Below are 26,649 nucleotides of genomic sequence, written 5' to 3'. Positions count from 1 at the left end.
TTCTGTAAGGGTCACCCTGGAAATGGTGGAAATGTAAATGTTATCACAGGATAGCTAAGATCCAGTGGGGAAAGGCCCTGGAATCGTGTCACACGCAGCATGAGGTAGCATGGCTGACAATGGAACTGCATGTGGTCTCTCGATTGCCTTCAGGGTCTTCCTTTGGGAGCCCTCATAGCCTGCGTTGCCCAGCCCGTGATCCTCCCAATGCACTGCCCCAGGCCCTGGGCATGGGTGCTCACATGAGGAAGCAGGACAGAGCTTCTGTGTCAGGGCTCTGGGGCAGGAGCCTCCGGGCCAGGGCCTTGAAGTGCTGCCAGCGCCGGAAGTTCTCGTAGACGCTGGTGGAGTTGCAGGGGTCGTCTGGTGAGGCTTGGGCCTTGGGAGTAGGCAGGATGCGCTCCCTGTCTGCCCCTTGTGGTGGTGGCCCGTTGTTAACTGGGAAGACCATTGGGGCCAGCTGGGCAGCTGGTGGTGGAGCTGGAGGAGGGAGGCCCAGAGGCCAGCCCCCCTGACTGGCCTGAGTTCCCGCCATGGTAGGTGCAGGCACTGTAGCATGTAGGGAAGACCCAGGCACTGCTATGGGAGCAGGGTTCTGCCCTGGCACACAGAGGCCCCCTGGGGCATTGAGGCTGATACGGGTTTGGTTGTAGACCAAGGTCTGAGAGTGGAGGGGCTCCACTGGCTGCCCTCCTGTCCTCAATTGGAGTAATAGGTGGACGTTCCCAGCCCCATTGGGGCCGCAGCCACCATCTCCGGCCACTGCGGGCATCCTGGGGATGGCAGCAGGCAGTATGAGGCGGCTGCCTGGAGGGAATGCCACATTCAGGAGGGGCGGAGGGGGCTGCCCCCAGGGTGGCTGGGGTGCAGTGCCATGAGTTGGTTGGGGAAAGGGCAGCAGCATGACGAGAGACGTGGAGGTGCCTGGGTGCGGGATCATGGCTGTTTCCAGCCCTGGAGATGCTGTGGAGACAAAGGAGAAGGGTGAATGGAATAGGGGAACCAATTCTTAATACCCTTCTCACATATGAATTCTCAAATACCCTTCATTGCCAGGATGGAACAATGAATTCTCACTGCCCCTAGAGTCACACAGGGTGACTCCAGTTCTATAGGTGTCTCCCAACACCTGGATCAGCTTTGCCTCCCTAGTGGCACTGGGCCCCTCAGTACTCCACAGCAAGCCAGGGGACTTACACAGCTGTGGTGCCACGTGCCCACCCGGCCTAGGGAAAGCCAGCTGATTCACAACACCAAGCCCAGACCCCACCTTAGGCTTCTTTAGCTGACACTTCTTAGTGGAACCCTTTCCTTAACCCTAGCACAAGAAGGTCAAAGGTCTGGGAAGAAACCTCTCCCTACCATGGCCTTGGTTTTTTTTTTTTTTTTTTGGACAGGCAGTGTGGACAGTGAGAGAGAGACAGAGAGAAAGGTCTTCCTTTGCCGTTGGTTCACCCTCCAAAGGCCGCCGCGGCCGGCACGCTGCGGCCGGCGCACCGCGCTGATCCGATGGCAGGAGCCAGGAGCCAGGTGCTTTTCCTGGTCTCCCATGGGGTGCAGGGCCCATGCACCTGGGCCATCCTCCACTGCACTCACTGGCAACAGCAGAGGGCTGGCCTACCATGGCCTTGTGATTCATGAGCATAACCTTGTTATCTCTGAGGCTAATGTCATCCTGCTAGCAGGTGGTACTCCTCTTCAGAGGGCCCTGCCGAAACCACAGGGAGCATATATTGGCCGCCCCTGGTTGCATGGTCTGGTGGTCACTCTGGCCACTCTAGAAGCTGTGTTCCCCAAGAGCAGGACTGCTAGGTAGATGTTGGTCCCTTGAGATGGTGTCCTTACACAATCAGTGATGGCTGCATAGGTTAGGAAAGTCCACAGGGTGGTGACTGGTAGAGGTGTCTGGGGAGGTGTCCGGGATTTCGTAGTTTGTAAAGGGTCATATCAGAGTTGATTGAGGGAAATGGTGACTCTCTGGGATCGTTTTTTATGCTCTCAGTGATGGAATGCGAGGGAACTTATACAGCTGTGGTGCCACGTGCCCAGCCGGCCTAGGTAAAGCCAGCTGATTCACAACACCGAGCCCAGACCCCACCTTAGGCTTTTTCTGCTTTCAGTGATGGAAAGTGAAGGCTTGAGGAGTAGGCTTGAGTCAGGGGGTTGTGGGGGGCAGTATGTACTGGAACACATCTCTGACCAGGAACCACACAGAGCCCAGTAAATGACAACAGGCACAAGGCGCATGCGTCTGAGGATCAGGACCCGTGTCTTCAGATTGAACATAACCTTCCTAACTGCTGCTCTCCATTCTTTAATATAAAAACAGGTGTGGTTTTTTGGGCACAGTGAGTTAAGCTGCAACTTGGCATGTCCACATCACATATTGGAGCTTGTTCTAGCCCTGGCAAACTGTACTTCTGATCCAGCTTCTTGCTAATATGAGAAGGGAGGCAGAAAATGAAGACAGCACATGAATTCCTGTCCTTTGTTGGAGACTCTGGCAGTGTTCTGGGTTCCTGGCTTTGACCTTGCCCAGCTCTGATTATTTCAGACATTGGGGAGTAACAGTGGATAGAAGATGTTGATATCTCCCTCCCTTCCCCCCCTCTCCCTCCTTTCTCTCTCTCCCTCTCTGTCTCTCCCTTCTCCTCTCTCCCTCCCTCTTCTCCCTCTCTTCCTCTTCCATTGCTTGTCAAGCCCTCACTATCTCCCTCCTGTGTCACTCCTCTACTCAAATAAATAAGCTTTATGAAAATCAAGGTGGAAAACAGCATTCACTGAAACTTCCTGTGGAATCCAGCCACTCTGCCCAGCTGAACCTGTCTGTGAAGTACAGACGTGGAGTTCGTGCACTGCCATCATCTTTATGGAAAGTCCTGGGCAGGGGCCACCATGAGATGTAGGGTGACTTGGGTGAAAGACTTGTGTTTCCACTACAAGAGGAACAATGCACACCACTTAGGGGAAACCCAAGCCCTCTGTTGCCTGATGTTAATTGCCATTCCTGTCCTTGCAGAATCCAGAAAAAACAACTTTCCTGGAGTGAGAGAAACCACTACTGGGCAGGAAGCAGAGAGCTGGGAGGATCTGGGAGGTCGAGGTTGGGGTAATTTCCAGCCTCACTCAAGGAAGAGTGGGTAAAGGGGAAGGAGCCTAACTGATCATTTTCATGGCTAAGCCCATTTCAAAACAGCATCCTAATACCTAGGATACCCCTGTCTAAACCCTCTGAGCCCTTTCAAGGGCTGGCTCCCTGTGACTGAAAGGGTAGGCTCAGCTGTACCCTGAACCCTCTCTCTGCCTCCACCTCATCCCCGCCCATCCTCACACTACACCCCTCAGACTGAAGTGACCTGTGTCCCTCTCCTGGTTTACAGAGAATGAATCCATTTGCTCCCGTCTCTTCTACTCATCAGTACACTTCCCGTGGGGCCTCTTTATCCACCTGTACGTGGTCAGTAGTGTCCCCAGTCAGCAGTGTCCGTTCAATGTAGGCTTCCACAGCCTCCCCAGGTAGGATGTCCTTGTGGACATCCAGGGCTGTCTCTTCTACCTCAGTCCAGTCAGCTGTCCCCAGGGGACGTGTCACATGTGAGTTCCCAAGTATTTGAGTAGTAGCAAGAATCTGGTTAAACAGCCCCACCCCTACAGACTTACCTCCTCCTGAAGCTCTCCCCGCAGGCTTGGACACTCAGCACAGCCTCCTCAATGAGAGAAGCAAGTTCAGGACCCAGCAGTGAGCTGGCCGCTCAGGGTCCAACTGCAGCAGCTGGGCAAGTTTAAAGGTAACAGGAATGGAATGTGGGGCTCAGGCTTCTCTGGTGGGGGAGGGGTGGCAGGAGAGCAGCCTGGGTGGGGGTGGGGAGACATTCTGAGGCTCTTGCAGTGGGGCAGAATCTCAGGTTCTCTTGAAGTTGAACTGTGGCAAAACAGCTGATATGAGCTCCTCAGGCAGTGTTAAAGTAGTCTCTGATTCCGCACACCGACTGTACTTGGTTCCTCCTTAACTTCCGTTCCATATCGATATACCTACTCTTGGTTCCTAGGCCACCCTGCTTCCCACCTGTGGAGGAAGGTAGGCTCCTAGCTACATTCAGGGAGGCACTTTCTCATCAAATTTCAGAACACAAGATGTGATCAGCACAGGCTTGCTCAGGGAGAAGAGGGGACCAAGTGTCTGAAAACAAGGTACCAGCGGATCAGAGATAGTTGCAGTGTGTGCACTTCATCCTGAGGGAAGCAGTCTGCATCCCCAAGTCCTGTCCACTGCTGAAAATGCATTTCCAAGGAAAGTCTGACTTCTGATGCCCTCTGTTGCAACGCCTCTGTCCATCAAGGACTGATATTGAAGCTTACAGACTAACTCAGGAATCCCCTCCCCAACCTTTTATGGTACTGACAGTGTGTGTTGTGAAATGTATGCTGTTTCTCCTTTTAATGCTTTTCATGGAGTATTGTAACGTGCACATGTTTTTGTATTTCAAAAGTCAAATGGAATACGTAGGGAAGGGGCTTCCTCCCAACAAAGTATCCTGGTCACTTTTCCCTTCCACAGGAAATTTTTGAGATGTGTATATTTTTATCTAAAAGTATGTAGACAGGAGTTTTGTTTATGAAAACACTTTCAATTAGTTTCTGATAGTTCATTTTACTGGTGTGCAGAATGAATGTGTGCTACTTGTGGTTACTTTCTTTGGTTTGTAGGATAGGTATTTAGAAAAAGTGGGTCTTTAGCTCTTAAATATTGCAGGTACTCCAGATGGTGTTGAGTCTAGCAGTGAAGAGGTCCCCTTCCTGTTCTGGAGTAATTCTGCCTATGTGCACCCTGGGAGACCACAGATGATGCCTCAAGTTGTTGGGTTCATGAATCCAGGTGCAACCTGAAAAGAACTGAAGTTCCATGCACCTAGCTCCCGCTTGGCCTAGCCCTGGAATTGAAGTCACCTGGAGAATAACCCAGGGGCTAGCAGCCTCAGTCCTCTGTAGCATGAACCACCCATTTACACTCAACAATGTTTTTATTCTCCATGCAAGCAGTGGAAAGAGGTCTACCAATGTTCAGAAGATAATGTGGGAGCAATTCAAGCAAGGTAAGGGTGACTGGCAGAACAAACAAAACCCTAGGGGTGTGACTTAAAAAATAAACAAGTTTAAGAGCCTTCTCAAAGACTTGTATTTTTATCGTGGGCACCCCTACATGGTGTTCAAGCAATAACTTCATATTGCAGGGTTGATGAGGCCACGTTTTGTACTCAGGAACTTAAGGAATGAGTGTTTCTTTGTTGTAAAATTACGCCTATACTACATGGTATTTTTTACTTTATGTGGTTCAGATTGTCACATCTTAGGATGGTAAGAAATTTTCAACGAAAGCATTTGCGAATCGCTGTTTATTTAAAATTCCCTGTATTCTATAAATTCCCCAAGTGCAGTAAATACCAGAGGACAAACTCTAAGAACGGAGCTAAGAACTGGAGTCCCTCAGTGCTTCCAGGTCCAATATTCTTGGCCAGACTGCTCTTCCATGGAACCCAGGAGGCCTGGGAAGAGAGGAGGCAGCGTCTGTGGGAGGCGCGGACAAGCCTCAGAGACCTGCAGTCCGCAGAGGCTGCAAGCGCTGACCCCAATGCAGGCGACCTCGCTCTAGGGTGCAGCCCTGGGAAGAGCCCTTCCCTGGGGTGTGCGTGCCTGCGTGGACGTCTGCCCTCTTCCAAACCATCAGGGGTCGTTTCAGACGCGCTAGGTTAATGGAGGGACGGCCACAAAGATTCCAGGACTCGTCTCGTCGCGGAAAAACCTCAAAAATCTTTCTAGATCTCATACTGTCTCCCTGCACGCCTACCTCTGGCGCGCGCTCCGCACGCATGCGCACGCCCTCTCTGGGCGCGCCGGGTTCCCGGCGTGCTCCAGTTGCCTCCAACGTCTCCCAGCATCCGTTGCGGGCGTCCAACCCAGGTGATGCGCAGGCGCGAGGAGAGCGCACGCCCACGGAATCGCGGCCATGGCGGCGTCCCGAGAGTCCGTTACTTAGAAGGTAATGGACCCCCCAGCCCCAGTCTTGCCGAGCGGTTATTGCACTTTGTGATCGTTCCCGCTGTGCGGTGGGCTCACCCTTGGTCTGTGCGGCCCGAGTGGCCAGCTGGTGCAGAGCGAGCGAGCGGCTATACCGCAGAATTTGGTGCCGGTCCTGGCTGGGCGCTCCCCGTGTTCTGACGGTGCCTGAACCTGACGTGAGGGGGCTTTAATACCGCAGAGGACCCTGAGTGTGTCCCGCCGGTGTCGCTAGCACTCTGAGCAAGGCTGAGGCTGGGGACGCTTCCTCGGGACGGAAGACCCTGATGCAGTCCAGCAGGTAGCGCGGGCTGCTGCCAGTGCGTGCCGTCCTCAGGTGCGTCCTGTGTGACCTGTGTACGTGGTGCAGCTGAGGAGAAGTGGAGCACTCAGGTTCAGTACGGAGAGGCGTCAGTGATGTGAGCAGCCTGCCTCAGTTGAATAGTAACTGTAGTTCCCAGTCCGGTGTCAAATCACGGTTGCCTTGCCTACACCTTGTGTGCATGAAATTAACAATAAAGGAGGTTGTACATTGTATGGTTTGTGACTTCTGTGCTGCTCACCTGTTAGGTCAGTGCCACTTACTGCACACCGATAAGGGTGTGTGCACGGTTTGGGGTCAGTGTGTGTATTAGAGCATGTCGATTCTTGTTTATTTGGCCGTGTGAGAATTGTGGGGTGGTTGTATCTGAAAGTGTGTTGTATCTGAAAGTGGGTGTTCCGGTGCCTGTAGGAATTCAGGGGACGTGTTTGATATTGTCTTTATTGAGGGTGTTTTTTGTTTCAAGCACACAAAAGATCGTTTTATTAGAGCAAAATTATGCGTTTCAAGGACTACTAGAAAGTACTGTAGTTAGCTTTATCAAGTAGATGCGCGTGCCTGTGGCTTCTGATTCCAGTTTCCTGTAAAATGCATACTCTGAGAGACAGGAGTGATGATTCAAGAAGTTGGTTCCTACCACCCGTGGTTGGGGATCTGAATTGAGTTTCTGGCTTCAGCTTGGTCCACCAGTCTTGCAGTAGAACTGTCCATGCTCTTTCTTTGTGGGCTTAGTTTGAATTCCCCTAGGAACTGACCTAGAGACAAAGAAATGAATGTAAGCTTATTTTGGAGGCAAAAGAACAGTAGAGGAATGGGGAAATGAGGCAGGGAATGCAAAAGAATCCCAAATGTGTGAGTGAGCAGCAAATTTCCTCTTTTAATAATTTGGGTTGATTCCAGCTGGGAAACTCTGGTAGCCAGTGCAGGAGATGGGCCTCCGAGTTATCCCCATCACAGAATGAGAAAGCTACCAAAGTTATATACATACCCCTTCCCATCACTGGTGGAGAGCAGCAGGGGAATAAGAATGAAGAGTTAGTTGTCTGTCCTTTCATCCTTTCCTGTTCAGGCAGCTTGAGCTCAGAGGGATTTGAGTTCAGATCCCTCAGGAAAGAGGTATGGGAGCTGACAGTATGAAGGTGGCCAGCACACCTCCAGTGATACAGCTGGGAGGGACACAGATTTCTACGATGGAATGTAGGTGTGCTTGAGGTGGGTCAGAGAAGCTTCCTTCCTGTCTCTTGCCACCTCTGTGTTCACTGGCATTAGGTTGCTAGCTTGTAGTTAGTATACTGGGATATTTAAATCAAGTAGACATCACCGAACAAGACGTTGTTATATCCCCAGGAGGAATGTTATTAAACACAGACTGCATGACATGGGTGCACACACAGACACACACAGAGAGGTGCATTTGGACACAAAGTATACTTTTAGGTTTGTTGCCAGCTGACACCAGCTTATCAAAGGATAGCTTTATTGGTGTGTGTGTGTGTGTATGTGACAAGGAAACAGTGGGCTGCCTTGCAATAAACATCCAGCATGTACAACATGAGGAGCTGGAGGCACTTCCTGTTTCAGCAGCATACACCCTAGTACATTGTATATTCGAGAACCTGACTTGCAGCTTTCCTCCTTAGTGGAGTTCTGGCCCCCTGTGAGTACAGTGTTGCAAGATGAACCTTCCTCAAAGTGCTCTGAAAAACAGCCAGTGAGGGATGAACTCCTTCAGAGTCTCTGCTCCTGTTCCTGTGTCCCCCTCTTGAAGAAATCCTACTCTCTGGTTACAAAACCTGAGACCTCGCACTCATTCTTGAGGAGTAGGAGAGAAACGCCATTTTTTTTTACTCTCTCCAGATGCATGGGATGGGAGCATCCACCGGTTGAGGGACACACTTCAGTGCAACACGATTAAGTCAGCAGGAGCAGTTCATAGACCCTTAGTAACATGAGGAGGCATTTGGAAGTGTGCCTATGAATGTGTAAGTGCTTAGATATAACAGTCATGAGGATATCTGTTGATTGGTAAGGGTAGGCTCAGCAGCTTCTTGACTTGGGTATGGTGAACCTGAGCAATAACCTTCATATTATTTAAAGATTTATTTATTTACTTGTAAGTCAGAGTTACACAGAGAGAGGAGAGGCAGAGAGACCGAGGTCTTCCATTCACTGATTCACACCCCAGTTGGTCACAATGGCCGGATCTGCGCCTATCCAAAGCCAGGAGCCAGGATCCAGGAGCTTCTTCCAGGTCTCCCATGCAGGTGCAGGGGCTCAAGGACTTGGGCCATCTTCTGCTGCTTTCCTAGGCCACAGAAGAGAGCTAGATCAGAAGAGGAGCATCCAGGACTTGAACCAGCACTCATATGGGATGCCAGCATTGCAGGCTACAGCTTCACCCGTTACACTATGGTGCCAGCCTTGATAACTAACACTTTTGAAATGAGAAAGTTTTTAATAGTCCTGTCACTGAAGAAAATGTATGAATGGCAATTTAGCACATGAAAATATGTTCAACATCATTAATTATTATGGAAATGCAAATTAAAACTACAATGGGATAACATTTCATTTCCAATAGAATGATTGTAGTAACAGAGACAATATCTATGTTGGCAATGATGTGGAAAAAGTGGAACCCTTATACACTGTGATGGGAATGTACAGTGATATACTCTCTTTGGAAAATAGCAGTTTGGGAAATATTAAGCATAGAGTTACCATTTGCTCCATCAGTTTCACCTCCAAGAACCTCCCAAGAGAAACAAGAACATACTTGTATGTTCACACAAAGAATTTCACAAGAATATTTACACGAGCATTATTCACAATAATCTCAAACTACAAATAGTACACATGTTCATCAACTGGTAATTAGGCAGTGAAAAATGTGACACAACCCAGAGCACAAACTCAGAAAATGGTAAATAAAATACAATGGAATGAATGGTTCAAAATAATGGTATGTGCAACAGTATGTATGAATTTCAAAAAGATTATGCAATAACCCAGACATGAAAACCTATGTATTGTGTATTTCTGTTTATATGATGCATCCAGAAAATGCAAATTCAGAGAGACATAAAGAGATCAATGAGTGGTATTGGGGGGTAAGGTAAAGAGGGGTGTAACTGCAAATTGGATGATTTTGATATAATTCTGTAAATTAGTATTATTAAATTACCCACTTGTGATGAATGAATTTTATGGTCTATACTAATAATGCTGTTTAAGAAGTTAATAAGAAATCTTACATGGTCACCTACTGTAATTTCATTTAAGGTTTAACTTTACCTCCTGAAGTCCTCGTCTCTTAGGAGCTCCTTATTTAATTCCTTTGTTCTAGTCTCTAATTTTCCTGAACATAGTTTCCTTTTATATTTTATCCACTCCATGGCTGTGCCCCTCACCTAAATCCTTAAACTATTCGAATCTATATTTTGCACGTGAATCCACTTCCCAGAGTCAAAATTGGTGTTTCCACATGCCTGTTATAGAAATCTCACCAGATCCTTCACAGATATCACAATCAGAATTCATTTAGTATGGCCCTCGTTATGTTCACCTGAGCTTCATGGCCAATCTTATGTCCTGTTTTACACTATTTATCAGTTCTTTTTTCAGTTCAGTACTTCCATATTGAAGCGTAAAGTATTTTCAACACTGATGAACTTTTGCCAAACTCAAAATATTAACAAAATTTGAAATGTGAGTTCTTCCTAAGTAAGACTGTGTGGTCCCCTCATTTCAGTCTTCATTAATAACAACAGCAATGGCTAAATAGACATTTTAGTGTCTATGATGTGCAGTCATATTTCCCTTATTCTCTTTCACCTAGCCTGAGAGGTAAATAGTTATTTCCCTGTAGAATCAGATGGATAGACTAGTAATGAAGAAAAAGGCAAAAGAAATTAATATTCAGTGGCAGAATCTCAATCCTTAAAAAAAATCAGGATATTGCATCCTAGAGTAGAAACTAAGAACATGTCTATGAAGTTTGAACCTTCTCTTTTTCTACCACTCTAAAGATAAATCTTGGATTAGCAAAAGATTGAGAGTCTTTTTCATTCTGAAGTGTTGGCAATTTGATGGTTGAAAATGATAATTTTTAATGTTTTAATTTCCATTTCCCAGGTAGCTGATTAGGTTGAAATTTTTTTCATGTGTTTAGGTCTTTTAATTCCTTCTTTCACAAATAATCTTTTTAAACTTTTTACTCCAGAATAGTTCTAAGTTTATGAAACATTGTAAAGTAGTATAAAGAATTTGCATATGCCATACTCCCAGGTCCCTTATTAACATCTCTGGTTAGTGTAATATGTTTGTCACAATTAATGAACCCCACCTAGCTTCTAAATTTTAAATCTACACTCTTTCTATCCTTTCCACCCCTCTCAGCCACAGTAATCACCACTCTGTGTTCAGACTGAACTGGTTTTTGTTTTGTTTAGTTTTCATATATGAAGGAGTATATGTGGTATTTGTTATTCCGTGCCTAGCTTGTTTCACTCAAAATCCTTTTTTAAAGATATATTTATTTATTTGAAAGTCAGAGTTACTCAGAGAAGGAGAGGCAGAGAGAGCGAGAGAGCGAGAGAGAGAGAAAGGTTTTTTTTTAACTTTTATTTAATGAATATAGATTTCCAAAGTACAGCTTATGGACTACATTGGCATCCCCATCCCCTCTGATGACTTCCTTCCCACCCGCAACCCTCCCCTTTCCCGCTCTCTCTCCCCTTCCATTCATATCAAGATTCATTTTCAATTTTCTATATATACAGAAGATCAGTTTAGTATACATTAAGTAAAGATTTCAACAGTTTGCACCCCCATAGAAACACAAAGTGAAATATACTGTTTGAGTACTCGTTATAGCATTAAATCTCAATGTACAGCACATTAAGGACAGAGATCCTACATGAGGAGTAAGTGCACAGTGACCCCTGTTGTTGACTTTACAAATTGACACTCCTGTTTATGGCATCAGTAATCTCCCTATGCTCCGGTCATGAGTTTCCAAGTCTATGGAAGCCCCTTGAGTTCTCCGACTCTTATCTTGTTTAGACAAGGTCATAGTCAAAGTGGAGGTTCTCTCCTCCCTTCAGAGAAAGGTACCTCCTTCTTTGAAGACCTGTTCTTTCCACTGGGATCTCACTCACAGAGATCTTTCATTTAGGTCTTTTTTTTTTGCCAGAGTGTCTTGGCTTTCCATGCCTGAAATACTCTCATGGGCTTTTCAGCCGGATCCGAGTGCCTTTAGGGCTGATTCTGAGGCCAGAGTGCTGTTTAGGATATCTGCCATCCTATGAGTCTGCTGCGTATCTTGCTTCCCATGTTGGATCACTCTCCCCTTTATTTATTCTATCGGTTAATATTAGCAGGTACTAGACTTGTTTGTGTGATCCCTTTGACTCTTAGTCCTTTCATTATGATCAATTGTGAACTGAAATTGATCACCGGGACTAGTGAGATGGCATTGGTACATGCCACCTTGATGGGATTGAATTGGAATTCCATGGTATGTTTCTAACTCTAGCATTTGGGGCAAGTCAGCTTGAGCATGTCCCAAATTGTACATCTCTTCCCTCTCTTATTCCCACTCTTATGTTTAACAGGGATGACATGTCAGTTAAATTTCAACACTTAAGAATAACTGTGTATTGATTACAGAATTAAACCAGTCATATTAAGTAGAACAGACAAAAAAAAAACTACTAAGGGGGATAATGTATTAAGTTGTTCATTAACAGTCAGGGCTATGCTGATCAAGTCACCATTTCTCAAAGTGTCCATTTCACTTCAACAGGTTTCCTTTTTGGTGTTCAGTCAGTTGTCACCAATCAGGGAGAACATATGGTATTTGTCCCTTTGGGACTGGCTTATTTCACTCAGCATGATGTGTTCCAGATTCCTCCATTTTGTTGCAAATGACTGAATTTTGTTGTTTGTTACTGTGGTATAGTATTCTAAAGAGTACATATCCCATAATTTCTTTATCCAGTCTACCATTGATGGGCATTTAGGTTGGTTCCAGGTCTTGGCTATTGTGAATTGTGCTGCAATAAACATTAGGGTGCAGACAGCTTGTTTGTTTGCCAATTTAAATTCCTTTGGGTAAATTCCAAGGAGTGGGATGGCTGGGTCGAACGGTAGGGTTATCTTCAGGTTTCTGAGGAATCTCCAGACTGACTTCCATAGTGGCTTGACCAGTTTGCATTCCCACCAACAGTGGGTTAGTGTCCCTTTTTCCCCACATCCTCGCCAGCATCTGTTGTTGGTAGATTTCTGTATGTGAGCCATTCTAACCGGGGTGAGGTGAAACCTCATTGTGCTTTTGATTTGCATTTCCCTGATTGCTAGTGACCTTGAACATTTTTTCATGTGCCTGTTGGCCATTTGGATTTCCTCTTTTGAAAAATGTCTATTGAGGTCCTTGGCCCATCTCTTAAGTGGGTTGTGGGTTTTGTTTTTGTGGAGTTCTTGATCTCTTTGTAGATTCTGGTTATTAACCCTTTATCTGCTGCATAGTTTGCAAATATTTTTTCCCATTCTGTCGGTTGTCTGTTCACTCTCCTGACTGTTTCTTTTGCAGTGCAGAAACTTCTCAATTTGATTCAATCCCAATAGTTGATTTTGGCTTTGACCGCCTGTGCCTCCCGGGTCTTTTCCAGAAATTCTTTGCCTGTGCCAATATCTTGAAGGGTTTCTCCAATGTTCTCTAATAACTTGATGGTGTTGGGTCGTAGATTTAGGTCTTTAATCCATGTTGAGTGGATTTTTGTGTAAGGTGTAAGGTAGGGGTCTTGCTTCATGCTTCTGCACGTGGAAATCCAGTTTTCCCAGCACCATTTATTGAATAGACTGTCCTTGCTCCAGGGATTGGTTTTAGATCCTTGGCTGTAGATGTTTGGGTTGATTTCTGGTGTTTCAATTCAGTTCCATTGGTCTATCCATCTGTTTCTGTACCAGTACCATGCTGTTTTGATTACAACTGCCCTGTAGTATGTCCTGAAATCTGGTATTGTGATGCCTCCGGCTTTGTTTTTGTTGTACAGGATTGCTTTAGCTATTCGAGGTCTCTTGTGCCTCCATATGAATTTCAGCATCATTTTTTCTAGATCAGAGAAGAATGTCTTTGGTATCCTGATTGGAATTGCATTGAATCTATAAATTGCTTTTGGGAGAATGGACATTTTGATAATATTGATTCTTCCAATCCATGAGCATGGAAGATTTTTCTATTTTTTGGTATCCTCTTCTATTTCTTTCTTTAAGATTTTGTAATTCTCATTGTAGAGAACTTTAACGTCCTTGGTTAAGTTTATTCCAAGGTATTTGATTGTTTTTGTAGCTATTGTGAATGGGATTGATCTTAGCAGGTCTTTCTCAACCATGTCATTGCTTGTGTATACAAAGGCTGTTGATTTTTGTGCATTGATTTTATATCCTGCCACTTTGCCAAACTCCTCTGTGAGTTCCAAAAGTCTCTTAGTAGCGTTCTTTGGATCCTCTAAGTAAAGAATCATATCATCTGCAAAGAGGGATAGTTTGACTTCTTCCTTCTCAATTTGTATTCCTTTAATTTCTTTTTCTTGTCTGATGGCTCTGGCTAAAACTTCCAGAACTATGTTAAATAGCAGTGGTGAGAGTGGGCATCCCTGCCTGGTGCCAGATCTCAGTGGAAATGCTTCCAAATTTTCCCCATTCAATAGGATGCTGGCCGTGCTTTGATTATATTGAGGAATGTTCCTTCTATACCCAATTTGCTTAGAGTTTTCATCATGAAAGGCTGTTGAATTTTATCGAATGCTTTCTCTGCATCTATTGAGATAATCATATGGGTTTTCTTTTGCAGTCTGTTAATGTGGTGAATCACATTGATTGAATTGCGAATGTTGAACCATCCATGCATACCAGGGATAAATCCCACTTGGTCTGGGTGGATGATTTTTCTGATGTGTTGTTGTATTCTAATGGCGAGAATTTTATTGAGGATTTTTGCATCTATGTTCATCAGGGATATTGGTCTATAATTTTCTTTCAGTGCTGCGTCTTTCTCTGGCTTAGGGATTAAGGTAATGCTGGCTTCATAGAAAGAATTTGGGAGGATTCCCTCTTTTTCGATTGTTCTGAATAGTTTGAGAAGAACTGGATTTAGCTCTTCTTTAAATGTCTGGTAGAATTCAGCAGTGAATCCATCTGGTCCTGGGCTTTTCTTTGTTGGGAGGGCCTTTATTACTGTTTCAATTTCTGTTTCAGTTATGGGTCTATTTAGGTTTTCTATGTCTTCATGGTTCAATTTTGGTAGATTGCATGTGTCCAGGAATCTATCCATTTCTGATAGGTTTTCCTGTTTGCTGGCATACAGGTCCTTGTAGTAATTTCTGATGATACTTTTTATTTCTGTGGTGTCTGTTGTTACGTTTCCTTTTTCATCTCTGATTTTATTAATTTGGTCTTTTCTTTTTTTAGTTAGTTGTGCCAATGGGGTGTCAATTTTGTTTATTTTTTCAAAAAACCAGCTCTTCACTTGGCTGATTTTTTGTAAGGTTTTTTTGGATTCAATCCTGTTAATTTCTTCTCTGATTTTAATTATTTCTCTTCTCCTACTAGATATGGGTCGGGTTTGCTGCAGTTTTTCTAGGTCCTTGAGGTGCGCTGAAAGCTCATTTATTTGGTACCTTTCCAATTTCTTGATATAGGCCCCTATTGCTATAAACTTGCCGCTCAGTACTGCTTTTGCTGTATCCCATAAGTTTTGATTTGTTGTGTTGTTTTCTTCATTTACTTTCAGAAAGTTTTTGATTTCTCTTTTGATTTCTTGAATGACCCAGTGTTCATTCAGGAGCATGTTGTTCAGTCTCCATGTGTTTGCATACTTTCTAGGGTTTCCTGAGTTGCTAATTTCCAGCTTCATTCCGCTGTGGTCTGAGAAGCTGCATGGTATGATTCTAATTCTTTTAAAGTTGCTAGACTTGCTTTATGGCCTAGTATGTGATCAATCCTAGAGAAGGTTCCATGCACTGCTGAGAAGAATGTGAAGTCTTTAGCTGTAGGATTGAAAGTTCTGTAGATATCTGTTAGATCCATTTGGGCAATTGTGTCGATTAAATCTGCTGTTTCCTTGTTGATCTTCTGTCCGGATGATCTGTCTATTTCTGAGAGTGGAGTATTGAAGTCCCCCAGTACTATTGTATTGGAATCTAAATCTCCCTTGAAGTCCCTTAACATATCTTTTAAATAGACCGGTGCCCTGTAATTAGGTGCATATACATTTATAATAGTTACATCTTCCTGTTGAATTGAACCCTTAATCATTATATAGTGCCCCTCTTTGTCTCTCTTAATAGTTTTTGTATTAAAGTTTATTTTGTCTGATGTTAATATGGCTACACCTGCTTTTTTTGGTTTCTGTTGGCATGGAATATCTTTTTCCAACCTTTCACTTTCAGTCTGCATGCATCTTTGTTAGAGAGATGTGCTTCTTGTAGGCAACAAATAGTTGGGTTTTGTTCCTTGAGCCAATCAGCCAACCGGTGTCTTTTAACTGAAGAGTTAAGTCCATTAATATTTAATGTGACTATTGATACATAGTGACTTTGCCCTGCCATTTTCCCGGAAATATTTTCTAGTATATGCTTTGAGCTTCCCATGCTCTTTTACTGGTGGGTGTTCTTCCTTTCCCTTCTTTCATATTGATGACCGTGTTTCTGTGTTTCTGAGTGTAGCACATCTTTAAGTATCTTTTGCAGGGCTGGACGAGTGGCGGCAAAGTCTTTCAATTTCTGTTTGCTATGAAAGGTCTTTATTTCACCTTCATTCACAAATGAGAGCTTAGCAGGATATAATATTCTGGTTTGGCAATTTTTCTCTCTTAGCACCTGTGCTATGTCTCACCATTCCCTCCTAGCCTGTAGTGTTTCTGATGAGAAGTCTGCTGTGAGTCTGATTGGAGATCCTCTGAGAGTAATCTGACGTTTCTCTCTAGCACATTTTAGGATCTTTTCTGTATGTTTCACTGTGGAGAGTTTAATTACAACGTGTTGTGGTGAGGATCTCTTTTGGTCATGTTTATTGGGGGTTCTATGAGCTTCCTGTACTAGGATGTCTCTGTCCTTCTCCAAACCTGGAAAGTTCTCTGCTAGTATCTCACTAAAAAGGCCTTCTAATCCTTTCTCTCTCTCCATGCCTTCAGGAACTCCTAGAACTCGAATGTTGGTTTTTTTAATAGTATCCTCTAGATTCCCAACAATACTTTTTAGATTTCTAATTTCCTCTTCTTTTCTTTGGTTTGACTGTATGTTTTCCTGTGCTCTGTCTTCTAAGTCCGATAGTCTCTCTTCTGCTTCACCCATTCTGTTTTTAAGGCTCTCTAATGTGTTTGTCATTTGATCTATTGAGCTCTTCGTTTCATTTTGATTTCTCTTCACTATCACACTTTCCTGTTCTACTAGTTTCTGAGTTTCATTTTGATTCTTCCTTAAAATTTCATTTTCACGAGAGAGATTTTCAATCCTGTCCAATAAGGATTTCTGTAGTTCAAGGATTTGCTTTTGAAAACTTCTAAATGTTCTTATCAAATTTTTTGAGATCTGCTTCTTGCATTTCTTCTATCTCATCATCTTCATAATCTTGGCTTGGGGTGTTTTGTTTATTTGGAGGCATCCTAGTGTCATCGTTGATCTTGTTCCCTCGATTTTTGTGTTTGTTGCTTTGCATAGTTAATTATTCTTCCCTCACTGTGCGTTTTTTTTTTATTTTATACTATGTCTGTGTTAAGTGGACTGCCTGCTGTTGGAGGAGTCTTGGAGGCTTGAGATGGGTGTGGCCTGAGAGCTCTGCTTGGTTCTTCCGGGTTACGGGTGTGCAAAGGTGACACCCTCAGGTTATGCGTGGTAAATCTCTCTCTTTTTATTTATTTATTTATTTTATTTATGTTATTTATTTATTCAGGAGGTAAGTAATACTGCAAGGCTGAGCAGAATTGATGGTATTTAGCTTCCGATCTCTGGCTTCTACCCAAAGAGTCTGTGCAGGCTCTGTTTCTCCTCTGGACTCCCACTGGGTTGCCTAGGCTACTGAATTGTAGCGACTCAGTTCCTTAGCTCTCCCCTGTTGTTATGTATATCCAGAGTGGGGCCTGCTCTTTGTCTCTTGCTCGCCTTTGCAAGGTTGGCTAAGAGAGAAACTAGAGAGAAACTGTCTGTACCAGTACCCTCCCACTTTTTTTTTTCCCTTCTCTCCTGTAGTCAGTCTGGTGAACTTTCCTGCTCCCCTCTAGATTCTGACCGCCGTTTCCCCGCTGAGCTCACCTCCCCTTCCAGCGCTGATGTGTGGACTTGGAGCCCTGGGCATCCCTGCTCTCCCACACTGGTGTCTGTGTGACATGCACTCCCCTTCCTGCACTGGCACGCAGACCCTGCGGCTCCCGTGGCTCGGCTTCCATGTGGTGGGTGACCTTGTTCTCCCAGTAGGTCCTCTTAGTCACAGCCACTAGATCCGGAAGAGTTTCCTCTGCAATTTTTTCCCGATCCTTTTTCTAAGGCTACCGTAACTCCACTTTTATTAAACTAAATTTTCCCAGACTATTGGTGCGCTCCCTCTCTATTCTGCCATATTGGCTCCGCCTCCAAGAAAGGTTTTACATCCACTGTTTCACTCCCCAACTGGCTTCAATGGCTGGAGCTGTGTTGATCCAAAGCCAGGAATCAGGAGCTTCTTCCAATTCTCCCACATGGGTGCAGGGGCCCTAATACTTGGGCCATTTTCTACTGCTTTCCCAGGCCATAGCAGAGAGCTGGATTGTAAGTGGAGCAGCTGGCCCATATGGGATGCCAGCACTGCAGGCAGCAGCTTTACCTAGAATGCCACAGCGCCAGCCCATCAAAATCTTTTAATATCATTTATTTTTCTATGCCTCGTCTCTTTCCTCATTAATTGGTAGGAGCATTTTATTGTATTATGGTCTGGCCTAGCTCTGTACCCATCAGGGTGGGGTTAGAGTCCAGGCTTGGGAAGGTCAGGCCTGGGGTTAGGGTCTGTCTTGGCATAAGGTCAGGGCTCAGGGTCCAGGACTTCTCTTAGTAGAGTTCAGGCCTATCATGGTCTCAGTCAGGTGAGGTCAGGGTGGGAGCAGGGCTCCTCTGGAACTGAAGCCACAGCAGGATGAGGTCCTGTCTGGGACCAGGGTCAGGCATGGCCCTCCACCCTCCCTCTGCTCCTGGCATCCAGTATGGACATGGGAACTGTGCTTCTGTGATCCCTGCTTTGGCTGCTGCTGCCTCCCCTGAGCCCTGCGACCGCTTCCACCCATCAGCCCAGAGCCCCTCAACCTCTTACAGGCTATGGGGCTGACTAGGGCTGCCATAGGGTGCAGAGTGGTGGGGAGCCAGCAGCCATTGGACTCCAGAGCTCTGTGAGCCCAGCCCAAGAGCAGTTAGAAACCTGGGAGACAGGGCTAGTGGTGGAGGTCACCTGGATGTTGCCTTGTCGCTCCCAAGCAGGTGCCCTCAGGATGACATGAGCCAGATGAATCAGGCTCCCCACTCAGGGAGAAACCTTGCTTGGCTGGGACATCCCCAAATCCCAGGGTGGGACCCTGGACATGGATAAATGGTCAAAGTCTGGCCCTGGGATGGGTGGAGGGAGAAAGCTGGAACACCCAGCTGTACCAGCGAACCCAGCACATCCAGATGCCAGTGATCAGATCCTCACGCACTCAGACTTTGAGGGATTTTACCCCTTTGGGGGTGACATTTCCATGCGTCAGCTGCACCTGCCTGTGAACTTCACCTCCTCCATTGTCCCTGTCTGCCTCCCAGCCCTGTATGTGTAGCTAACCAGTCTCACATCCTATTGGATAACTGGCTGGGGAATGCTCACTGAGGTAGCGAATGGGTGTGGGAAAGATGGGAGGCCGAGGGAGGAGAAAAGCGATGAGTGTGGTGCAAGGGAATAAAGCAGCGATGGGTCAGCCCTACAAAGAGGTCAAGGCTGGTTTCAGAAGCCACTGGACCTTGGCACTCTGTGCCTCAGTTTCATGACCTGTAAGATGACGACTGGACTGGACCAGGGCCCTTCTGACTCTGAAGGTGTGTGGTTCTACACCCTCAGAAGGCCCTAGACCCAGGCTCTGAAAGTCTTGGAATGTTGGACAGCTGGAATCAAGAATAAGTTTACATAGTTACGTATTTAATGTTTTTCTCAGGCAAGGATCTGAGATGACTTGAGTCCTCTGATCATTACAGGTCACCACTGAATACCTTGATTTTCCCTTGTCATAGAAAGTGTTTGGGAAAAGTGGAAAGAAAGTATACTGACCTCTGAGGCAGTGTGAAACAATAAAATGATCATGACCTTGGAGTGTTTAACCTTTCTGAACGCCACCTTGCTCTTCTAAACTGGGTTGACTGCTTATAGTCCTGTTAGGTGAACTGAGTCACAGAGGAGACGGTTGGTTGGTTGCTTGAATGATTGAAGAAAGAGAAATTTGGCAAAGACTTATGGGCAACAGAATTTATTGATGGGAGTATGTGTGGTTTGGGGAAAAGCGTAGGTGTGATGGTAAAGAGAAAAACAACATATCTGGTAACTGTAGAGTCATAATTTGCTACAGGCTTTCTCAACAGAGATGGTACAGGTCTGTTGGACTGAACTTGTCTTCATTGATTTGGGCTCTGCCTAGATCCTGGGCCCTAGCCTAATAATTAGAATCACTCCCTAATCAGATGACAAACAGCTACCAGTGTGAACCTCTCTCTGCCACTGGTTCCTCCTTGTGGGGAAAGTGATCCCTAGTGATCATACTTGTTTACCTATCCCAGTCCTCACTCAGGACTGTGAAACCATGTAGTTACTCCACTGTGCTGCTACCTCCTTTGCAGGATAGACCATTATTTCTGTCCTGTAGTCCCTGACCTGGTCTCCTAGCATCCAGCCTCTTGTGTCTCTACTTAACTCTCCAAACAACTATCAGAACGTTACTTTAAAACATGTCATTGCACTTTCCTGTTCATTCCTCCCCATGGCTTTTTCACTTGTGCTCAGAATAAAATTGAATTTCCTACTTTGGCTTTAAGCCTTGCATAGTGTTGGCTTCCTGATACCTCTGCCTCATCTCCTGCCACATCCCTCACGCCATCCTTGTCACACAGCTCTTGTTTCTTTAGTGTGCCAAGGCCTTCCCCATCTCGGGGTCTTTAGCTATGTTGTTTCAGGGGCCTAGCTTGTCCTGTCCTCCCGTCTTTGCAGAGTTTCTTCTTTACGTTTAGGATTCAGATCTTCTGCTGAGGAATTTTACTTCACACTGTGAGCTCAAGTAGGTCATCCCTACTATTACATCTACATGTCTTTGTTATTCATAATAGATCTAATATAATTCAACTTGTTTACATGCTGTGACCTACAAATGTCCCCTTCTATCATTAGTGTCCAAGAGATACCTGGCTGTGCACAGATCAGTGGAAGAGTGAATAGATGATTGATTGAGTGGAGATGTGGAGCAATGGAAGAGAAGGTAGATGCATGGTTGGATGGATGAAGATTTGGTGGGCAGATGCATGGATAAAAGGATGGGTGAGTAGATAGATGGGTAGTTAGGCTGGATGTATTGATAGGTGGGGAGATTGATGGCTGAGTAACGGAGAGATTACTGAAAGATGGGATGCATTAGTGAATGAATGGGGATGTGAAGGACAATAGGTGTGCTAGTTGTTGGCTGTGCAAATGTGGGTGAAGGGTAGATGAAGAAATGGAAGAAAGTGATGTATGGAAAGTGAATAGGGTGATTTATGAAAGGGTGAGCAGGTCAGTGAATGGTTGCTAAGCCCATGTGTTGGAGGGATTTGCCTCTCTGTGGCATAGAACAGGTGTGGTCTGTTGTTCAGAGAAGTGAAATGAATTGGATGAGAAGTTTGGAAATATTTGAGAAAATGGAGAGGAACTTCAAGGATAATAGGAGACCAAGGCAGTTTTTGATGCTCAGATGTTATGAGAATAACCCTGTGAGAGGGATATTGGTGAGTAGTCAGGCAGCATGAGAATTCAGAGCAGAGTACGTCAGGGTGACTTGACTAAGCCACAGCACACATTACTGACCTCCTGCTTTATGTATTTGTTTGCAATGTGTCTTTTACCACCCTCCAACCTCCAGTAGGGTGAGGTGAGTCTCATTGAGAACCAGTTCCGTCAGTTATTATACGGGCAGAGAACTGACTCAGACAAATGCTCTTTATATGGAGATGGTTTGTGAGGAGAACTCGAAAGAATAGTCCATGTGCCCTGTGAGTAAGGCCCTGTCTGGGGACGCTTGTGTGTTCTCCTGGGCTCCATTCCTCATCAGTCTCCCCGAGAGTAACCCCTTTCCTGGCCCAGCCCAACGTCAGGGCATCTGCAAGAAGGAGCCTAAATCAACACCCATTTTCATGGCATATTTAAATGTCCTAATTGAAGTGTGACATAACTACCCAAGAGTATATAATTCATAAGTCTAAAGTTTGATGCCCTCCCCACACTCCCAAAATGTGTTACCAGCACCCCCAGAAGCCCCACTTCATACCCTGTTCTTGTCGTTGATAGTCAAGGCAACTACCACCTTCACTTTTAAGCACCTTAGACGAGATTCTTAGTTTATATTAACAGAATTACAGCTAGCACTCTTTTGTGTCTTAATGTTGTATACATGAGACCCATACATGCTGTAACACATAGTTAAGGTGTTTTCACTCTCATTGCCATACAGTGTGCTGCCATGAGAACTGAATTTTATGATCAGTTCTGTTCTTGGGAGGTATTTGAGTAGTTTCCAGTTGGAGATACCTGAGTAGCAGAGCTGTGCACATCTTTTATTACTCTTCGTAGCAGAGATGAACACTCTGTCTTTTGTGGTACATTTCCTAGAAAGTCACGACTAGCACTGCAGGATAGAAAGGGGTGTGGTCACCTTCCTCCCAGGTTAGCAAACAGCCTGCATGAGAGGTTGTATCCTCACCAACACTCATTCTGATCATTTTGGCGAGTGTGGTGGTTTATGATTTTTATTTGCATTTTCCTGATGACTGACTAACTACATTTTCATATGTGTGTTGTCATTGGAGATCTGTGAAATTTGTGTTCTATTTTTTTTAACCTGTTGTTTTTCTGTTAGTTTGCCTTTTTCCTTTTTTCCCCCTTTTATTTAATGAATATAAATTTTCAAAGTACAGCTTATGGATTTCAATGGTTCCCCCCCCATACTTCTCTCCCACCCGCAACCCTCCCCTCTCCTGCTCCCTCTCCCCTTCCATTCACATCAAGATTCGTTTTGAATTCTCTTTATATACAGAAGATCAGTTTAGCATATATTAAGTAAAGATTTCAACAGTTTGCATCCACATAGAAACACAAAGTGAAAAATACTGTTTGTACTAGTTATAGCATTAAATTGCAATGTACAGCACATTAAGAACAGAGATCCTACATGAGGAGTAAGTGCACAGTGACCCCTGTTTTTGACTTAACAAATTGACACTCTTGTTTATGGCGTCAGTAATCACCCTAGGCTCTAGTCATGAGTTGCCAAGGCTATGGAAGCCTTTTGAGTTCACCGACTCTGATCATATTTAGATAAGGTTGTATTGACTTTTTCTTGTAGTCTCTCTTTGTATATTATGGATATAAGTTCCCTTTTTTACATAAGGACTGGGTCCCATTTTATAGGTATAAAAACTGAGCTGTAAAACTGTACAGTTTAGGCGTAAAAACTGAGCTGTAAAAGCAGAAACAGAAAGTGAGAAGGTGAAAGTGAGTGATACGCCCTGGGCCCAGCCATTCTGGTCACTACAGCATCCTCCATGTGACCAAGTCTTCTGAGCAGGCCTCTGTGGGCTAAACTGTTCCATACATGGCACATGGAGTGGAGAGGAAATTGTTAGGACCGTAAAGCTGCCGACAGTGTTCTGCCACATGGGCCTGCTGTGTGACTAGCTACTCCTGGTCTTTTTGTCTTCTGAGCTGGTGTTGTCCTCTGTAATGGGGGATTCTGAAGCCTCCCTCATGTGGTTGTTGAAAGGATGGTGCATTGGGTGGATTAACATTCCCCAATTTTTTTCTTCCCAGGAACCTTTGTGTTTGACCTTTGTTGGAAATGGGGTCTTTATAGATGTACTTCATTAAGAATCTCAGGATGATAACACTTTTGGGTAGACCCTAAATCCAATGACTAATGTCCATATGAGAAGAGAGGCCAGTTTCAGGCATGTGATGCAGTGATTACGAGGCTACTTGTGTTGCCACAGCCCTTGTTAGGGTGCCTGTGTTTGAATTTAATTCCAGCTACTTGTTCATATGTACCTGGAGACAGCAGTGATGGCTCAGGTAGCTGGCCCCACGCCACTCAAATGGGACTTGGAATCCGTTCCCAACTCTACCTTCAGTCTGGCCCATCCCTGCCTTTCAAGAGCTTTAGGCAAGTAGACTAAGAGATGGAAGATCTCTGCCTGTCATTCTTGGTCTCTGTCTCTCTCCAACTCTCAAATAAATAAAAATGAAGGTGTTAAAAAATAAGAGGATCCATGGAGACACACAGAGGTAAGATATTCCTATGGAGATGGAGGCAGAGGCTGGAGTGATACAGTTAGAGACCACAAAGCACCAACAGCGACCAGAAGTAAGCAGAGGTGAGGAATTCCTCCTGCAGCCCTCTTAAGGTAGAGTGACTTTGATAACACCTGGCTTTTGACTTCTGGCTTCCAGAATCATGAGAATCAGTTTCTCTTATTTCCAAACTACCTAGTTAATGACAACTTATTATGGCAAGCTTGTATAACAGAATACATTTAGCTAAATCGTACCACTAGCAAAACAACAGATTGAAATCTAGAATCTGGTGTTGTCCCCACTCTGAACACTGACTCGCCCTGGCAGTAGGAAGGGTCCTTTGGCAATTTAGCTTTTATAAAAAGATTTGTTTATTTAATCTGAAGTCACACTTGCAGAGAGAGAGGAGAAACACAGAGAGAGGATCTTTCACCTACACTTTCACTCCCTACTTGGCCACTACATCCAGGGCTGGGCCAGGCTGAAGCCAGGAGCCAGGAACATCATCAGGGTGTGCCATCTGGGTGGCAGGGGCCCAAATGCTTGGGCCACACTCCACTGCTTTTATCTGTCTCATTAGCAGGGGGTTGGATGGGAAGTAGAGTAACAGGGATTTGAACTGGCACCCATAGGAATGCTAGCACTGTAGGTGGTGCTGTGTACAGTGCCTGCACCAGTAACTCAGTTTTCATTGCTTCCCAGTGAGCTTGCTGAGCTACAGGGAGGGCCTTCAGTTCCCTGCCCTCCTTGTGGGAGGAGGTTCCAGGTCTGTTGATTCCCTGTCCCTACACCCCTCATTGCTTCTTTCAGGCTGTCTCACCTGGGCCCCCTCCTGAGAGTCTGCTGCACCCACAGGCAGAGCAAAGGGCCTGCTGAGTGCAGGGCTGGGCTGGACCTCCTCTCCAGCGTGGCCCTGCGCCTGCCTTCTCCTAAAAAGGCCCTGTTGTGGTGTCTCAGGGCCAGTGCCCTTGACAGTGCACCTGATGGGCACACCATCATGCACATACAGCCCTGCCTTCCTGTTGTACCTTCCCAAGGCCAGGGCACTGCTGAGCTGGACTTCTGAGAGTCCAGACAAGCACCCCTGCCCCTCTTTCTTCACCCTGTCCATCACCACTGCCTGTGTCTGGGAACCCTCAGGATTCCTCCCCTCCCTGACCTGGTCCCCACCTCCTCCCCAGGGCTCCCTGCTCTGCCCTGAATTGCACCCGCCCTACCCAGAGTGCCAAGACACAGCTCTGGGGAGACACGTGCTGCGGAGTGACTCAGTGCTCACACTGTGGGCCAGGACAGGCCTGGCTGCAGTCTGTAGTCGGTCATCCGCCTGCACTGTGACCTTAGCAAGGTTTCCTCACCTGGAAATGGGCTTGGTCTTAAGGTTCCTACAGAAAAGTAAGCACATTGCCTGGCATTCAGCAGATGCTGAACAAGTGCTGGCCCTCCAGTTCCAGATCTTGTCCATCTCCCTGTGTCTGAGCTGCACTTGTTCTTAGTGCCTGTCTCAGACCTTCCCCTGCATAGGGTCCTAAGAAGTGGGACTTTACCCTCTTGGAGCTCCCCAAGGGCCTGGAGACTGCTGGGGTCCTTTGGTGCTTCCCTCACCAGCACTAAATCCAGGGTGATGTTGGGGACCCCATAGCTCATAGCACTCATTGCATGGCCTGGAGCAGACAGCACCCACTGTGCAGGTGAGGCCTGCTGCCGCCTTCTCAGGCTGGGTGGTGGCACAGTGAGAGGAAGGCAGGGGAGGGGCACTCACTGTGGGGAGCCCAAGAAGGAAACAACAGGACAGCACAGGCACAGCACTGTCCTCAGGAGGAGCCTGATGTGAATTCCCCAGCACACAGTATCCAGTCAGCACCACCTGGGAGCCCAGTGGCTGACACTGAGTGACTAATAGACCTGGAGGGCCAGAGTCCAGGTGTGGGCCACCTGGTTCCTAGTGAGCCCCTCGTGCACATTCCGCTCCCGCCTTTCCAGCTTCTCCGGGTGGCAGCACACCCTGGCCAGTGACCTATTCCTGCATCCTCAAAGTGCATCCAGACAACCTCTGCTTCTGTCCTCACCTTCCTTCTGCCCCTGCCCCCTGCTACCCCGTCCCCTTAGAAGGACATCAGGGATGGTACCTGAGTACTCCAGGGGTCCTCTACCCTCTAGGGCGCCCAGCTCCATCCAGTGTGCAAAGTCTTTCTGCACATGAAGCCACTTAGTCCCAGGTCCCAGGGATGAGAATGAGGACACCCGGAGGCCATCGAATTGTGATCGCACCAAGTCCCCCTTTTCTCTCCCTGTCAATGGCTTCTACCTTTTCTTCTTTGCTGGCGTCTTTTTGGTCCTATCTCTGCCTGGTGCCTGCCAACTTGGCACCCTGTGCCTAGCAGCAGGCTTGCTCTGTTAACTGCCTGTGGCCTCCTGTGACACCCTAGGTCCTGACACAGCCGTCCTCACCTTGTTTGTACAAGCTGCACCCTCCCCCAGTGGGTGGAGGAAGTGTGGTTCTGGAGCCCCTAGTTTGCTACCTTCCCAAAATCTGGGGACTGGTGAAACAGGCCAGTGTGGGTCTGGTCTGCTGGCACTGCGCCTGGCACTGCGTCTACCCCAGCATCTTCCCAGGGTCTCCTGCTCAGTGGGCTGGGTTGACAGAATCACGAGGCCCACTCCTTCCCCAGACCCAGCATCTGCTCCATCCTACACCAGCC

General features: G+C 46.1%; 1 protein-coding gene across 1 annotated transcript in view; it reads right to left on the bottom strand.

The window, feature by feature from the left end:
* LOC127487612 (NUT family member 2G) overlaps positions 1 to 25,594 on the bottom strand; it is a 30,746-nt gene extending 5,152 nt beyond the window's left edge. Inside the window, exons 1-3 of the mRNA XM_089306506.1 lie at positions 25,495 to 25,594; positions 5,827 to 6,228; positions 243 to 963 (exon numbers count right to left, since the gene is read on the bottom strand). Coding sequence (XP_089162632.1) covers positions 243 to 963; positions 5,827 to 6,228; positions 25,495 to 25,594 — 1,223 coding nt within the window. The remainder of the gene's footprint in view (positions 1 to 242; positions 964 to 5,826; positions 6,229 to 25,494) is intronic.
* Positions 25,595 to 26,649: the final 1,055 nt, after the last annotated feature.

Source organism: Oryctolagus cuniculus, chromosome 1 (genome assembly GCF_051225735.1).
Source record: "Oryctolagus cuniculus isolate XC-2025 breed Fujian yellow rabbit chromosome 1, ASM5122573v1, whole genome shotgun sequence".
Classification (NCBI taxonomy): Eukaryota; Metazoa; Chordata; class Mammalia; order Lagomorpha; family Leporidae; genus Oryctolagus; species Oryctolagus cuniculus.
This window is presented reverse-complemented; position numbering and strand designations above follow the sequence as displayed.